Source organism: Tasmannia lanceolata, unplaced genomic scaffold (assembly GCF_043159265.1).
Source record: "Tasmannia lanceolata isolate RefF3 unplaced genomic scaffold, GAP_Taslan_0.1 ptg000024l, whole genome shotgun sequence".
In the NCBI taxonomy this organism is placed as follows: domain Eukaryota; kingdom Viridiplantae; phylum Streptophyta; class Magnoliopsida; order Canellales; family Winteraceae; genus Tasmannia; species Tasmannia lanceolata.
In genome coordinates this window covers 15,526,000-15,543,684 of record NW_027518701.1, presented here as the reverse complement: position 1 = coordinate 15,543,684, position 17,685 = coordinate 15,526,000, and the positions used below count along the sequence as shown (strand labels likewise).

Genomic DNA, 17,685 nt, shown 5'->3' with positions numbered 1-17,685 from the left:
GATCAAATGATCTTAATTTATTAAGTAAATAATTTTCAATTTTTCAAAGATTTTCGATTCCTAACATCTAAGGAATACCAAAGGCTCTATGGTTGGCAAATTTCAGCCTTGAGTTGCATCCATGGAAGGGTATCGTGCTCTCAATCCTTGTATAATTTAACACATAAATTATAGTATATTATTGCCTGGCATGATTCTCAGGATTTGCCTGGACAGTGGACCTCGGAGCGAACAACATACTATAATTTACATGCTCAAATTATGCAGGAACGATCACAATTAGTATACGATTATGAATGCGATCTCGGCAATTAAACCGTCACAGCATAGTCAATTTACAAAGGGAATCTATAACCTCTAGGGTTTCTGTTTTAAACAATTTTAAGGTTAAATATATGATAAAAAATTAGGGTTTTCTGAAAGTTTTCACTGACTTTTGTGTTGATTTGCTATTAAGTTGTGATTTATTAACATTAAGACCAGATTGCTAGGATTACACAGTAACCTTAAGCAATCAAACTCCTAATTCATTGCAACTTTTTCAGTAACAAGATAGGAATCAGTTTAGACTACTGGAAGAGTTTCATGAATTTGAAATAAGTTTTGCTATCAATTTTTGAATTTCCAAAATGTAGGTCAGATTGCAAATTAACAAATCAACTCATAGCATACGAATCTCAAATCAAGTAAAACTGTTACAGTATAGATAGAATCTTGGTATTAGACTACTGTAAAAATTTAAAAGGTGTTTATCAAGATTTTTTTCCAATTAAAATTCACACAAAATTCGGATAAAATCAATGAATCAATTAAAAAGTAGATTAAATGGTATAGTAAAATCATGTACAAATTCCAGTAGATATAAAATAGGTTATATGATTTACTGTCAAAATTTCAAGACCTAATAATTAATACTCCTCCATAAAATTGATTTTTGAATAAAAAGGGGATTTCGTCTCCTAGGAATTAAAACCCGTTTGTTTAAAAGAAAATTGTGAAATCATATTAAACCTTTGTAAAATCTTTTAAAATTTTTTCACTAACCTTCTAATGGCCTAAACTACTGGTTTGTAGGAAAAAGATTCGAAATTTCATTAATTTAATATAAAAAAGAATTACGACACGTAAAACGAAGAAGCGATTAGAAAACAAATAAAAAAATCTTTTTTCAAAAAAATAATTTAATGAGAAATTCAATTTATTATTGAAAACCAAGATTTGCATGACTTGCTTTGAAAACCAAGTTTGAAACCCAGATTGAAAGAAAATCAAAGAAAACTAATTTTTAATGGAGAAAAATTAATTTTTCAGTAAAAATCTGGAATTTAAATGATTATGATTCATATTCCAACATACTAAAATTTCACCTAAAAATTCATCCATATAGACCATATACGAAAATAAACCCTAAAATCAATCATAAACATGCTTTTCTAAACCTAAGATTGAAAAGAGATATTGAAGGGTTTGTAAATCCGGGATATTCGCTTTGTCAATCCGTGATATTCGTTTTGTCACACCCTTATAAACGCTGGAAAAACCCCGAAGAACAATTCAATAATCTCTAATATATTGAATTTTGAAGAATGATGGAAGAAATAATATGGAACTTTGAAGAAGATGAAGTGTGGAAGATGATCTTCACACCCCAATCAAGATGGGACATTTTTCCAAGAAGGATGCCAAGTTGGACGTTTTTGGAAGCTCCCCATCTCGGGTTTGATGTGTTGTTTATATAGAAAATCAAGAGTTTGAATTGAATAAGAAGTTTCTTTTGTGAGGACTCCATATTTAGTAAGTTTCCAATATTTTCCTCTTTCTTTCTTTCCTTGACTTTCTAAAATAGAGTTGTTTTCTAAGTAGGATTTCTTACTAAGCAAGAATTCCATTCTAATTATACCAAAAGAGATCTTTCAAGATTATTCTAGAAGCTTTCACATATGGGAAACACCATTTTATTAAGTATTCTCGTCCAAAAAGGACTGTCAAATGTTGGAGCTCATTTTTGACCTACTTAGGGGGAAAATTAGGAAACGTCGTAAACTACAAAGTTGTAACCCTTTGAAAGACCTTTCCAACGCATATTTACACTTTAAATTTGGCAAATCGGTTGAAGAGTTATGACAATTTTAGTGGGCTGAAATTTCCATATACATGACGCTGCCTGATTTTAATGCTCATTTTGACTTATTTCGTGGTAGAATCACGAGAAGTTGTAAACTAAAAAGTTATAGCGCTTCTCGAGAATTTTCCAACAAGTATAGCTATGAATTTTTCGGACGAGTGGTTAAAAAGTTATGGCCGTTTTACTAACTTGACCATATTAACCTTTTTTTTCTTTCTCATCTTTTATGAAATCCAACCCATTTCAAAGAAGAATTCAAAATTTATAATGGTGGGCTCACACCATGTGATGCACATGGTGGGTCCTACACACATGGCCTAACCTCATTCACCCCTTGGAAAAATTATTTTTGCCCAAATGACCTCGTTTGATCAACACATATAATAAGGTGACCAAAATGCTCCCAAAACGAATTGCCCTTGAAGGAGAAAGTTAAAAATGGAAAGTCTTCATGGTCAAACTTCTAAAATAGAAATTTTTAAAGTTGGCTCCTTTTAGTGGGTGATATTAAACAGAATCACTTGGAATCCCCTGAAAATGCCCAAAATGCCCTCGTCTTACAAAATTTCCAAACAAGTGAAACCCCTGAGAAGTTCTAAATTTAGAAGGTTTTTAAAAAGTCATAGAATCACTCAAGATTTCTCAGACACAACTTGGGGGTCAAATGAGACACACTGGAAATAACCAAAATACCCATGTAGCGCAAAAATTGATAAAAAATAGGAAAAATCCTGAGAAATTTCAAAAATAGCAGGTTTTCTTACTTGATCGGAAACTTGAATTTTCATATTCCGGAGGCCAATGGAACCCCCTAAAGACTTTTAGGATTGCGAATCAACTTAAAAACTCCTTAAAAATGAAAGAATTATAATCTAATGCGGAAGACCGACTCAAGACTCGATAAAACTTCCGAATCTCTCGCTTTTCAAAGCGTAGCGAAATGGGGGTGTCTACAATTTCCCAGCTTTCTGTAATTTTCTTTACAAAGTAAGGTACGAGGTGGTGACATTATAAGATCTCCGGCTCACATTGCACTCAGAACTTATGATATAAATCCCTCTACCTTTCTTTTACTTTCCGCACTGCCTTTTCTGTTAGATTTAAGTTAACTTGATTGTGATCAGTTGTGAGATCTTCCGGGACTCATACAGTAATATATGATCTCAATCAGGATAACTACCGCTTATTTTCGGTTTTTTTTGTAAATTCATCTTATTTACATCTTGGAACTAAGCCTAATCCAAATAACGGATAAAATGATAAGTTATCCTGGTTAAAATTCTTCGAAAAATGCAAAACTAAGTGAAGAGACAGGATTCGTCCGAGCACGAGGGGTGCCTAACACCTTCCCTGATTGTAGCCATAACCCTTACCCAGATATCTGTAAGGACTATGCCTTAAACAAACAAAGCAAAATTATAAGGTTCTAAGCCTAGAGCAAAAGAACCCCTTTGGTTACTGTTCTTCCAATGAAACTCGGGTACTACTCCCTTTTTCATCGGAAGAACAGACATGGGTCCAAGGCCCTGACCTAGGTGGCAACTCTGAGTTTCTCTTTCTTGCGGAGTTAGGATCCCGGTCCCGAGTCCGCAAGAAACGCAGATCAAACTAAACACTCCTAGAGAACCCGATGTGGTGATCCTCTGCCGCCTCACGCGCGCGGGAAAAATTCGGCTCCCACAGTATCTTATAACTTAAGTTAACTAAAAAGAAAAATACAAAATTTTAATATTGGCACTCCTAAAAAATTGCCTAATAAGACAAAACTCGTAACTATGCCTAACCCTAATAGAAAAATGGTCATAACTTACTCAAATCACGTCTAAATCGCTAAATCTTGGGTTCGTTGGATTGTTATTCAAAATACCCATCTACCGGGACCAGAATCATATCGAAAAGGCAAAATTGGATGCCTTAAAATTTAGCTACAATTAAAATGACGAAAATAAGAGTAGAAATAGAATAATATTTTCCTCTTACTTTTCCTCACGGTCATATCTCATCTCTTATTGGTCAAAACCCCTATCAGATTTTTTATCAATTAAAGCTATATAATAAATCAAATTAAACACAGATGAAATACGGGCCATTGATTTCCATCCCATCCGCTAATTAGATAATTAAGGTGTGATCAACGCTCAGATGATACAATCTTACTTCCATTCGAGCCTGATTGAAGATCCAAGGGGCCCAATGGTTGATCCGACAGTCCGGAAGGCTCCAATTTCAATTCAAACTCATGCGACCATCGATCAAGAGGGATCTACTAATAAAATTAATAAACAGTTGAACATCCAAATGGACCCTGGAAGGGTTGGTCTTTATATAAATGGAGGTTTCATGACTTGGGGTGAGTGTGGAGTGACACTGGAAAATCATTGGCATAGGTATCCGCAACAGTGCTCCAGGGAGATCCAAGCATTGCATCCGAAAGGCATGATTGGAACTAGCACGCTATACTGTCTAGTCATTGCATGGCGATGGTATGATTGGAACTGTCACGCTATATTGTCCCAATAAATTCGGAGCGATGACTGATTGGGCAGTGAGGTCGCATGTGGCTTCTGGATGTCATGTGGGCTGGATGTTCCGCGCTAGCAGAGGAGTTTCCATTGAAGATCCGCTTCATTCATGCTGCGTCGCAGTGTCTGAATGGGGGTGTTCCGGGCCCCAAGACACGCGGCACCACTCAACTGGGTCGGATTATATCTGTAACAGAGACCATTCAAATTAGTTAGGGGTTTTTTGCAAAAGAAGTTTTCTACTTTGCTTTATTTGCAAAAAAGAGACTTCATGTTTGAAATTTACATAAAGAGTTGTCACATTTCAGTGAAAAAAAATTGCGAAAGACCAAAATACTCATGATGGTCATTGATATGTTTTCAATAAGGGTGTGAGAATATCATTTTTTTATAAGCTGACATTCTTGGCCTATGTCATGACACTACAAGAAAAAAGGTTTTCCCCGGCGTTCTAGAACGCCGCTAAAACATGGCCTATCCGCCGGTGATAACTTTACCGGCGGATATCCGGCGGTCATAAAACCGCCGGTGAAGATACTGTGGGGAAAGATGTTGCCGGCGGTTTTATCTTACCGCCGGCGAAGAATTTATATTCCCGGCGGTTATAACCGCCGGGCAATTTCGGAGAAAAGTTCTACATGGAATTTTGGGCCGGCGGTTTAAAAACGCCGGGGAAAGGTAAACTAAGTGCCGGCGGTTAATAACCGCCGGTAATAGTTTTATCCGGTTCAATTGTAATTCTTTTGGAGGCGGTTTGAATGAGGATATACCGGCGTTCAGGACCGCCGGTAAATGGGTTTTTAAGAAGAGGGTTATTATTCTTCATTCCTTTGATGGGTGAGGCGGTTTGAATGAGGATATACCGGCGTTCAGGACCGCCGGTAATTTTTTTTTTTAAAAGAGGGTTATTATTCTTCATTCCTTTCATGCGTACATATATACCTGATAACAAATTATCGTTTAACACATTATCCACATCAAAGACAAGTAGAACTACACATCCAATAACATCACTTATCTTTCTTATGTTCATCCATCCATGTAACCCTGCGTCCCACAAGTCTTATTCGATTTTAAGTTCTCCACATACTCTTCCTCGAGTTGGTACTAGTTAAGCCAAAATTCGTTTTAGTTGCCAACTTAATATTCAAATCATTAACAACAAAGTAAAAAATGAAAAGAAGGGGAGTTTATAGTCACATAAATACATGAGTATCTGACTTTGAATAGGGAACAAACTGAAAAATTATTGTTGTTGATTAGATTTAGAATGGAAAATATTCAAAGTTCATATCTCGTAGGAAATGCATATCGTCTCCCCTTCATTTAAGAATAGCTTAGCGACCTCAATGCCAACCTGCGATGAGCAAAATAGCACTGTCAACCTCACAAATTTAAAATGGTAAATCATAACACGCAGCAGTGAATAAGGATATGCAAATAAAAATCATATCCATGAAATTTTAAGGAAAACTTAAAGGACAATAAATGAAAGGAATATATAGGACAACATTAGTTGGTCAAATTTTATTTGATTTGATATAGTCATGTGTAATGGGCAAGATAATGGACTAGTTCAGATCTAATAAAGTAAATAAAAGATTGACCAAACTGGAGTGACTATTTTAACGCAATCTTCTATAGAATGGATGTACAATCGGTTGAAAAAAAGATTTGGAGACGATATTCATGCCGCTGCATAGAACTTAATCTCATTCGCGACTAATGTGTAGAAGATAGCAGTGCAAAGCCAATCCTCCTCATATTCCTCATTCGGTGATGTTAGCAATGTGCCTTACAGGGTTGCAAGCGAATGAAGTAATCCACATCATTCTGTGCCTCATCATCATTGGTGAATTCTCCCCTAAAGATTCCACTACTTCGAATAGCCATTGGAACCTAGGCTCTAAGACTAAATGATGCAGGATGGAAAGGGAAGACGCTAGGTATTGTAACTCTCTGGCAAATTGATGTCGGACAGTCAAGACAAGGATATCTTAGAGTCTTAGCCTCAGAGATTTTGGGCCAATGAAGCTCTCTATTAAGGTAACTGGTCTGAGTAGGCTTCGGAAAAGGATAAATATGGACTGTTGTTATGGGTTTCATGGTTAACAAATCTGGACAGATCTGAAAAGATTATGCACAAGAAGGTAAATCTAGGCTAGTTAATTATTCTGGAAATTTTAATAGGGACTGGACATTTAGGGAATAATTGAGGCAACGGTTTAAAAAGACTGTTGCAGATTTTATAGACTGACAGATTTTAGATGGACTGTTGCAGGGTATGGTGAAATACAACAATTCTAAAGTGGACTGCTACGGACTGTTTGAAAGTAGGGATGCATAACATTTGACAAAGGATGTTTCAATTAAAGGTTTAGTGTAGGTGTCAACTTAGTAATTGGTTTGGCTCAGGCAAGAATAGGATCTGGGTGCATAGATGAAGACAGATTTATAACAGTTCTAATATAGAGCTAAGACTGTAGAATAGTGTAATAGATTTTTTAACAGATAGGTACAGATCTGTAATTAAATATCTGAGGCAATTCTGTGGCAGAGGGAGATCTGGGATAAGAATTTGGTACTAAGGTTGGTAATAGGTCTGTAATAAATTATTATTTTTTTTTTTTGAAGAAGGCAACAGAATATGAATATATAGATGAATAAGCAGAACCGAGATGGTCCTGAAGGAACAATGAGAAAAGAAAATAGCAATACAAGAATTCAAGGGGGGAGATAGTCAAAGCACTCCAACTCGGCCCGAGAAACACCGCTCTTAGCCAGGGAGTCGGCTACCACATTGGCTGATCTCCGGACATGCTGAAAGACCATGGAGAAGCCCTTAACTCTATCCTCTATCTCCTCAAAGAAAGGCACAAGTCGCCAAGGGGGAGAAGCGGCTCCCGAAAGCCAGCGAATAACATTTACGGAGTCGCCTTCGACTATAAGTCTGTCGCACTCCAAGCACGGCATGGAGAGAATCCCGCTGTGTACGGCTCTAACCTCCGCCTCAGTCGAGTCTGCAAATCCAATAGGCCCCGAATAGGCCCAAATGATTTCCCCTTTGTAATTTCGACATAACCCCCCCACTCCTGCCGCTCCTGGATTGCCGATAGAGGAACCATCAAAATTGAGCTTCAGGGATCCCGGCGGAGGGGGAGACCAGGAAGGTCGAGTTTTCACTTTGGTAACTGATTCCATACAGATGGTTGGCCACCCTTCCCAGAGGGCATAAGTAGAAACAAACTGAAAAAGAGGAAGAGAACGGGCCCAGGAGATGACCGCTGCTACCACCTGAATATAAATCCAATATGGGGACCTGACCTTCCCTTCGAAGACACGCGCATTCCGCTCTTTCCACAAGAACCACCAGGAGGCTAATAGACACATCTTCCACAGAATTCTGCCTTTCCTCTTCCACGGAGCCCAGTCCCAACTCCGAATAAATTCAGCCATAGAATTGGAAGGAACCCAACTGACTCCGAACCGAGTAAAGAGAAGACCCCAAATATATGAAGCAAACTTGCAATGTATAAAGAGGTGGTCAATGGATTCTCCGGCGGAGAGACATAGAGGGCAGTGATCCACCAGCCACATTCCTCTCTTCCGCAAGAAATCCATCGTCTGAATTCGGCCCCAGCTTACCGACCACCCAAAGAAAGCAACTCTCGGAGGGCACGCTTGGCGCCAAACCGCGGAGGACGCATGTTCCACTAGATGGGGGATCAGATGGTGGTAAAAAGATTTGACGGAGAAAATCCCCGACGGATTCCAAATCCAAATTCGACGATCTACGCCCGAAGACTTGATGAAGCAAGAGTCCAATAAGGAGATGAGGGCTTTTGTAAGCGCTTAACTCTCGAACAAAGAAGGCTCTTCGGAACTTAGGAGCCCACGCCACTTGCCCTTGGACCCGATCAAAACATTCCGATACCCAAGCCTCTTTCTGAGATGAAACAATAAATAAGTCAGGAAACAAAACTCGGAGAGAATTAGCCGAACACCAAGGGTCCTGCCAAAACCGAATTCGATCCCCCCTATAAACTCTGAAGTGAACTCCAGGGGCAAATAAAGACTTCAACTGCAAGATGTCCCTCCATACCATGATCCCTTTGCTTTTAAAATTATCAACGGATTCCCAATTCCCAAGAGATGAACCATACTTACTGGCTATGACCCGGACCCACAAAGAGGAGTGTTCTTCGCCATATCTCCATAGCCACTTGCCCATAAGGGCCTGATTAAAGAGCTGGACCCTCCTGATACCCAAACCTCCATTTTTAATTGGCGAGCAGACTAGACTCCATTTAAGCAGGGAGACCCCCTTGGAAGACCCTGAACCACCCCACAGAAATCGTCTCTGAATCTGCTCTATGCGCTTAGCAACAGAAGCGGGACAGTGAAAAAGGGATAGAAAATAAATCGGCATATTAGAGAGAACGGCCTTTATTAGCACCAATCTACCTCCTTTGGAAACCAACCGGCGCTTCCAGGTGGCCAACTGACGCTCAATCCTTTGTATAATAGGAGCCCATAGGTTGTGCCTCGGACGGCCCTTTCCGAGAGGAAGACCCAAATAGGTAGCGGGAAAGACATCTAGCCCACAGCCCATAATTCCGGCGAAGGAGGATGCATCGCTCTCAGAGACATTAATCGCATACAACCGAGATTTGCCAAAATTGGATCGTTGACCCGAGACCATCTCATAACAACGAAGCATGGCTTTAAGGTTGAGAAGCTGGGAGATGACCGGAGAACAGAATAGAAGGGTGTCATCCGCAAACTGAAGTAGCGAGACTTCCACCTTACTATCTCCAATAAGGAACCCTTTATAGAGCCCCATGGCACTACCTTTTTTCAGTAAACTGCACAGGGATTCGGCCACGATCAGGAAAAGAAAAGGAGAGAGAGGGTCACCTTGCCGCAAGCCTCTAGAGGATTTGAAAAATCCTTTTGCTGAGCCGTTGATGAGAACAGAAAACCATGCGGATGATAAACAATTCCGGATCCACCCTCTCCACCTTGCCCCAAAACCCATTCGACCCATAAGATAATCTAAAGCGGCCCAATCCACACGGTCATATGCTTTCTCCATATCAAGCTTGCATAAGATGCCGCCTTCCCCTATCCTCCGGTAATAGTCAATGGCTTCATTTGCTGTTAATGAACAATCAAGAATTTGACGATTGCCTAGAAAAGCACTCTGATTTACCGAGATAATAGATGGAAGAACCACTTTGATACGGTCCGCCAGCACCTTCGCAAGCACTTTGTAGAGGCTGCCCACCAAGCTAATCGGGCGAAAATCTGATACTTTTGTGGCGCCATCAACTTTTGGAATAAGGACTAGAAAAGTTGCCCCCGTCCCTTTGTCGAGAAGAGCACCCTCAAAAAATTCTAGAAAAAAACGAACAAGATCCGATTTGACTGTTTCCCAACATGTCTGAAAGAATGCCAAGCAGAAACCGTCAGGGCCAGGGGCTTTATCCTGAGCCAGAGAGGACAGAGCGATTCGGATTTCCTCCTCAGAGAAGGGGATTTCCAATCTGGCAGAGGCTTCCAGGCTCAAACTTGTAAAACAAATGTCTTGGGGAATTGGGCGAACAAGCCCGTCAGCGGAGTATAATGATCGATAGAAGGCAATAGTTTCTCCAATAATCCTCTCCCGGTCAGATACAACCGCCTCCTCCACTTCTAAAGACTCAATTCGGTTCCTTCGTCTGCGAGCACTGGCTATGGCATGGAAGAAGGCTGTATTTTTATCCCCCTCCAACAACCACTTGACTCGGGATTTTTGCCGCCAAGAGATTTCTTCAAGCATTAACAACTCTTTATGTTCTTGGCGGAATCTTCCTTGTTGCTCAAAATCCTCCGCCGAGGCCAATCCACTATCAGCCAATGAATGAATCTCCATCAACCGGTCCTCAAGAATCCGCTTCCTGCCGAGTGCAATCTCTTTCTGCTCCTTAGCCCATGCTTTTAATTTCCCTTTGATGAACCTTAATTTTTTGCCAATAACGACATCACTGGGTCCCGTGAAGACACATTCCGACCACCATCGGACTAACTGAGCCTCCAAGAGGGGATTTTCCAGCCAAGCCAATTCAAACCGGAAGGGTGGGGGGCCCCAGGACTCCATTTTCGGGGACAAAAGAATAGGGCAATGGTCGGAGACAGAATGGGGTAATGCCTGCTGGTAAACTTCGGAGATAGCTGCCAACCAGTCGCCCGATAAAAGAAACCTGTCAAGCCGGCTCCGGTTCGAACCTCTTGCCCACGTGAAAGATGAACCACCCAAAGGTATATCAGCTAGCTCATTGATCGCGATAAAATCAGCAAAGTTCTCATACCCACATTAATGCGCTGACCCCCAAGTCGATCTCTTGAATCTAGAACTTCATTGAAGTCCCCCCCAATGCACCAAGGAGCGGAACATAGGCCACGTATCTGATTTAATTCGTCCCAAAAAGAACACTTCTCAGAAGGGGACAAAGGACCATAGACTCCTGAGAATAACCAGACTGAATTATCATTACATTTTCGGAAGGCTACAGAGAGAGAGAAGACTCCTCGCCAAACATCCGAACTGGCCCACAAGACTGTATCCCATGCCACCAAGATACCCCCTGAAGCTCCTTTGGATGCTACGAAAGCAAAATTCCAATCAGAGTTGAACCCCATGCTTCTCATATCTATGGTACTGATTTGCTCCATCTTAGTTTCCTGAATACACACCACCTCGGGTCGCCGATGTTTAACTAATGCTTTTATTTGAATTCGTTTCTCCCGAGAGCCCAAGCCATTGATATTCCAGGATATAATCTTCATCAACAACTATAGTGCGAAAAGCTCCTCCCCTTCCCAACTCCAAATTTTCTTCCATTTTTCTTTCGCTGGAGACCACTACTATGCGATCCAGAGTCATAATTGATATCCGAGTGAAGCCGTATCAATTCTCTCTCCGTACGTTTCAGGTTTGCATCGGAGATAGGGGCTGGAGATGACACTCCAGCGACCTCCCTCAATTCTGCCGCCTTTATGCTAGACCGGTATTCTTCTGCCGGACCCGGAAAAACTAGGCCCAAATGGGAGCTGAGAGTCACGGTATGATCCACCATCAATTCAATCACCTGTTGGATAGTAACTGAACCAGAGTCATCCCGGGAAGGATAGAGTGCGGGGGCACAAAGCAGGGACTGGAGGTCTGCCTTGCTACACCATCGCAGAGAATTATGATGGGAGTATTTTCCGAGTGAAACCTTGACGAGCGAACGAAAGGGCCACCCCCTATGGTGACCATAGAATAAGTACCTCATACCTCCCCAGCAACTATAATCAAAGAGCACCACCCTTTGCCCCACCCGGCACTGAATGGAAAAACAGTCCTCTCGAGAGAAAAAAGAGCACCTGCTGGTGAGAATTATTGGATTAGGCCCCCTCAACGGACTGACTCCAAGGCCCACCAGCGAAGAATCCCAAATGTCCTCTGCACCAACCCCTCGTTCATCAAATTCCGTGTGCCCCAAAGCGTGCACGTGGCTGACATCCATTCGAGGATAGTCCCTTTGATACGGAGTAGTTAATGCGGAAATAATATCTGCATAGCTGTTGACCTGAGAGTACGGAGTATCGGATGAGGAAAATCCCTGGATAGGCCGATCGACACTGTGCCACCTGTGTGATTGTGTGGGACCCGCTGTTTGAAATTTAAGATTTACGCCAGAGGAAAGGCTGGGTTAATTTCTGGACAATATAAAGGTTCCTAAGGAGATTGATACGCTAAGGTTAGGTGTAGGTGCAAGTTTGGGTTAAGGGTTGCAAGGGAATAGAAATCGATGGATTGTTTGTAGGTGGGGTGCATTCCATAACTGTTTGAAGGTGAGATGATGATCTAGGATTGATTGGGTAGGAGAAAAGGTAATTGTTTGCTAAGGTTTATGGTTAAGGCGATGGTAAAAAGGTGGGGCTCAGAAACATATAACAGTCACTTGCAACTGCTCTGACAACCGAACTGTAAAATTGAAAACAAAAGTCCACAAGCTCTCTTAAGAAATGACATCTGAACAAACCTGCACCAGTCCACCTAGATTATCTCTTAGGTCCAAAACAAATAAAGAAGCACCAGAATTTTGAAGATGCTCCATTGCTACAAAGAAATTCCCATCAATGTTATAATTTGTGAAACTATGCAGTGCAAGCATACGATGAAATAATTTGTGGAACTGTTGATATCAAAATGCAAGGAGGTGCGCATAAGCGCGTGGCCAACTCTCAGAATTTCTCAAACAACTTGATCTTGAAGTACTCAAGCAGTTCGTCCCATGCAAATATTTCACTGCTAAATCAGGGAGGGATGTACTTCTTGCCATCCAAGTCAACATGTTTGACTGTGGTGGAATGGCAATTGGCATTGGAATTTCACACAAGATTGCTGATGGGACTTCCTTGATCACATTGATCAACAGCTGGGCTGCAAATACAAGAGGGTCCGCTGAAGTTATGGGTCCCAGTTTCGACATCGCCTCACTTTTCCCACCGAAAGAGTTCGTGTCACAATATAGATTTCCCGTAGGAATGAATATTGTCACAAGAAGGTTTGTGTTCGATGCATCGAAGATCGCCTTACTTAGAGATAGAACTACAAAAGGTAAACCTTTTCTGCATCCCACACGCTACGAAGCAATATCAGCACTCATTTGGCAATGTGTTATAAAGGCTCAGAGGGCGGTAGGGTCTGCGGGTGAATTGTATTTAAATCCAATGAACATCACACTTAAAGGCTCTCCACCCAGCTTGAATAGGACGATTTCTGCTTATCACAACCATCATAATCACCTCCACTACTCGAAGATGAGGTTTCTTGAACTGTATTTATCATACTAGAGATACCCCACATTGTCTCGCACTCATTCTTGAACTGTATTTATCATACTGACATGTAAATTTGCCCTGAAGCTTATGAATTAATGACAATTGCATTTTATTTTTTTTGCAACTGGGACAACCTGTAATTGCTAAATACAACCGTTTCTATTCAAGCTTGTGCACCACAGAGCTTGGAAGTATCAAATCTGATTATGAATGATCTGTTATCCAAGGATGAGCCTTGCAAAAATCAATTACATTCCAACTGTGAAATTAACCGCTTTCAGAAACTTTACGAATCCGTTCCATAACTACAGGAATATCACTTTCAGTCAATGTAGTAAAACAGAACCGAAACCATCCAGGTTCAATACAGTGACAAGCCGATCCCGGAGTAACATTGATTTTAGCTACATTCAACAGCTTATCCCACAGCTCAAGCTCCCCCTTCTCATTATAAGAGCGAATGAACTTGCTCATATCTGCCCAACAGTAAAAGCCTCCATTACTCTCTGCGCACTTGATGCCTAACTGCTTCAACCCATCCACAAACAGGGAATACATTTTCCGTAACCTGCCTCTGGTTTCATGAATAAGTCCACGTATGAATTCTGTATCAGAAAGCATAGAGATTAGCAAATGTTGCGTAGGAGCCGATATGGAGGAGAACCTTGCTAGCCTCGTAGCCGCAGCCACAACGTTTTCATTGTAAGAATAGATGGCTCCCACTCTAGAGCTGAAATTTTCTTTCACAAAGATGGTTTTTATCAGGTTGCATGATTCTTTTTTTTTTTCTGTCTGACAGTCACAAAAAAAAAGTAAAAGAAGACATAGATGACCCTACATATAAGCTAATTAAGGAACAGGAAAGTGAGACCCAAAAACAGAGGACTTGACACTCCCTCCTCATGGAAAGACCTTTCAACTTAGTTTTCCCTAATACTTATTGAACAATCGTGAACTTTACCTCTCAGAACAGCTGCCTCAAGGACTTTCTGACTCCTTCAAAAACACAGATTTCTTTCATTCCAGTTCAAATGGAAGCATATGAAACCACATTCCAAAAGGGAGTCTCTCTGAAAGTTTTGGACTCCACAAACTTTGAAATAACTCTTTTAGAGTTGGAGCAAAGGCCCATGCTACCTCAAACCATCATAGGACTGCCCACCATAACCTGTTAGCTGATGGGCAATGTAGAAAAATATTTTCTGCAGATTCCTCCTTCCGGTTTGCGTACCAAAATCCTTTCTATTTCAACACATCCAATTTGTATACCTTCTCTAAGACTGTCAGCCAAACAAAATACTGCAGATTAAATTTGATGGTTGACTTCCACACCAATCTCCAAAAACAAAAAGCCACTGTCTCACCGAGGATGGTAAAGAAGGATCTCAGAGAATGGTCACTTTTGGGCTTCGACAGTTCGCACCTTACTATTTGCATTGACAATTGATGGGCCAAAGCCCTCCAACAATAATAAGTAATTGGGAGACACTGTTTGACTCTTGACTCATTAAGAATTCTACAAAACAGCGAGCCCCAAACCACTCTTCCGCACTCTATTTTAATGGATGGACACGTCCACCTCCCTATCCTTGCAGCTAACAAGATTGAAGAGATTTACGAATGCATGGCGCAAAGGAACTTCTCCTAACCAAAGATGTCACAACAAGGATGGGAATGTAGGATCTCACAAAAAGTCACTTTGGGTTTTGCCAGTCTACACCCTACTATCTGAATTGACAATCAATGGGGTGATTTCCTCCAACAGTTAAGTAACTAGAGGACTCTATTGTCCTCTGAATCTTTAAGAATTCGTCTAATCTAAATCTAACACTGCGAAAAAGCTCCTTCATAACTTGGCCCTCTTGCTGCCATGCTCCCTACACTTTATTATAATCTAAACTCATGACACCTCCCAACCTCCCCAACACAGCTCATTTTTTGCTACAATAACTTTCATCCACTGCCATGCTCATGACACTGTTATTATCATGAGGGAGGCACCTAATATCAAATAAAAGCTCATGAAGCAATACAACTTCATTGTAAGCAAAAGACATGGCATCGGCATTGACTTCAATACTAGGTTTACCCATAATGGATTTTCTTTTTGCTCTTCCCCAAGATGAGAGAGTGTTAGTGTACGTAGGAAGGTTATTTTTGTCTTTTATGTCATGCAAGATATTGTTGTTGTTATTTTTGTCTATTTAACATATCAAATGATATAAACAAACAAGAAGAATGTCGGTTTCAGAATTTTAGCATCAATAAACAACTAAATGGCAAACTTTCCCTGCAAAATGCTCTAATTATTATCCCATTAAGAAAATATGATCATAACCACAATCAAACTAACTAAAATATTGCACGTGACTATGCACATCTTTTGCAGGATATTGTAGTTCTTCAGTACCGACATTCTTCTTGGTAGTAGCCGGTCCAATCCGCATCTACCTTGTAGAACATTACATCCCATTCATTTCAGTCATGGCACGCAAGCTCTACAACGAACTCCTGAAAAAAATTAAGTGTGAATAAATAAAAAGAAGAAGACAAATAAGGCAGTATTACATACAAAATTGATTGAATTGTACCTTCTCGAGCTTGTCCACATTTGTTGTTCAGTAATTAGGTATCTACTCAAAGCCACCAAAGCCTCAAAGTTAAACAGTAACACCATAGCAATAAAATAGGCAAACGAGCAATATAATGCGCACGAGTTTTAATTCTAGATAAAGTAAGAGACCCATTATACGAAGAAGATATACAAAAGTCCATAAACGAGGAAACTTTACAAACTCAAAATGTCTATTACAATGCAACAAAAGGTATATAGTCCGAAAATCAACTATGAAACTGAAAAACAATCAAAACATATAGTAGAGGTCGGCCTCAAGCAGTATGAGCTGGTCTAATCTGCAAGAAGAAATCAAACAAAAAAATATTAAAATAAATTAGAAACACCAAGTTAATAGCAGCAAAAATAAGGAGTGGTAAAATTTTCATTGGTCATTTACTTACAAGAAAGGACTGCCAAGCGACTGGTGCTCCCGCTGCATCTCCAATAGTCTTGAGGTATAGGGATGGCTTTAGCAAAGGTTCCTCCGGCTCAAATACGACATCGATTTGAACCACGGAGTATCCAAGTCCAATCGGCAAATCATCAACCTCATCATTCGGATCTCTGCTCAGAAAAATGCCCCTTGCCACTTGAACTCCCTTTCGTATTTTACTCAATAAAACAACCTTATCAACATTATAAGAAACAAAATTAATGACTTATGTAGATGATCGAAATATCAAGTCAGAATTTACATAACGGATTTATACCTCGTCTGAGGAGGGTGATCGTAATCCATGACTGCTAGAAGAGGAAGGTGCATTAGCTCGCGACTGCAAACCATCTTCGGGAGTCTGCTAAGAAAGATAGTGTAATAAATGTACGAAATGAAATATTTACGTATTAATCCTAAGGGACATAGTGAAAAACTTACGTAGTTGGGGCTGACGCCCTGGAGGTGGGTTAAGATCTGCGACATTTGTTGTTTCACTTGTGTCAGCGCCTCTGCCATAATTGCATTCACCTGTTCTAATTGGACCATTTTCGTGTTAAGATGCAAACTATTTCCTCGGGGTTGAGGAGGCCTAGTTGCAGTGCCCAATGTTGTAGAGGGAGTAGCAAAAAACCCAAGCATACGCACCCTACCACGTGTCTCTTCGCCCATTAACTGGCCGAAGAGGTCATCTCTGGAAGGGATCCCGCTCGATTCAGGTTCGGGATTCTGCTCCTGACGCTCTTTGATTTTTGCCTTGAAAAATATGAGGGAAAATAATGACAAGTTATATAAAGTTGTTGACCTAAATAACAAATTATGTAAAACATACCATAATCTCCTTGGATTTAGGATCTGCAGCCTCCCCGTCTTTTTTCGTATGGGTAATCACAAACGTATCCGCACGGCTCGGCATTTTCTTCTTAGCTTTGAACTGTACTCATTTCAATAATGACAGCAAGTGATCAATATAAAAAAGAGATAGTAAATCAACATAAAAGGTTGCTGAAATTACCTCCATCTTGGTCACTCTTGCATAGCTCCGCGAACCGGCAGTGTGTGCTATCGTTTGTTGGGCTCGGTTTGCCTTATTTGTTGCGCAAAGTTTCTGCAGTGT

The 17,685-nt window shown here is 40.6% G+C and overlaps 2 protein-coding genes and 1 long non-coding RNA gene across 3 annotated transcripts in view; 1 reads left to right on the top strand and 2 right to left on the bottom strand.

The window, feature by feature from the left end:
- Positions 1-5,694: 5,694 nt before the first annotated feature.
- LOC143856912 (uncharacterized) overlaps positions 5,695-17,685 on the bottom strand; it is a 34,692-nt gene continuing 22,701 nt past the window's right edge. The window contains exon 4 of the long non-coding RNA XR_013238429.1: positions 5,695-6,004. This is a non-coding gene — a long non-coding RNA (uncharacterized LOC143856912). The remainder of the gene's footprint in view (positions 6,005-17,685) is intronic.
- LOC143857395 (vinorine synthase-like) lies at positions 11,733-13,530 on the top strand. Its single transcript, XM_077367824.1, has 2 exons — positions 11,733-11,751; positions 12,905-13,530. Exons 1-2 carry the CDS (start codon positions 11,733-11,735, stop codon positions 13,528-13,530), a joined length of 645 nt encoding a protein of 214 aa, XP_077223939.1.
- On the bottom strand, positions 16,281-17,069 carry LOC143856890 (uncharacterized). Its single transcript, XM_077367148.1, has 4 exons — positions 17,010-17,069; positions 16,846-16,929; positions 16,537-16,761; positions 16,281-16,431 (listed from the first exon to the last, which is right to left on the bottom strand). The coding sequence occupies exons 1-4, from the start codon at positions 17,052-17,054 to the stop codon at positions 16,408-16,410; spliced, it is 378 nt and encodes a 125-aa protein (XP_077223263.1). The 5' UTR covers positions 17,055-17,069; the 3' UTR covers positions 16,281-16,407.

What these genes read in the sequence shown, in the direction of transcription:
- LOC143856890 (XM_077367148.1), bottom strand. Translation starts at nt 17,054, where the DNA reads ATGTCGCAGATCTTAACCCACCTCCAGGGCGTCAGCCCCAACTAC. An exon ending in AGGGCGTCAGCCCCAACTAC is followed by an intron (nt 16,930 to 17,009) that starts GTAAGTTTTTCA and finishes CTTTCTTAGCAG; the next exon opens with ACTCCCGAAGATGGTTTGCA. An exon ending in GATCACCCTCCTCAGACGAG is followed by an intron (nt 16,762 to 16,845) that starts GTATAAATCCGT and finishes AATGTTGATAAG; the next exon opens with GTTGTTTTATTGAGTAAAAT.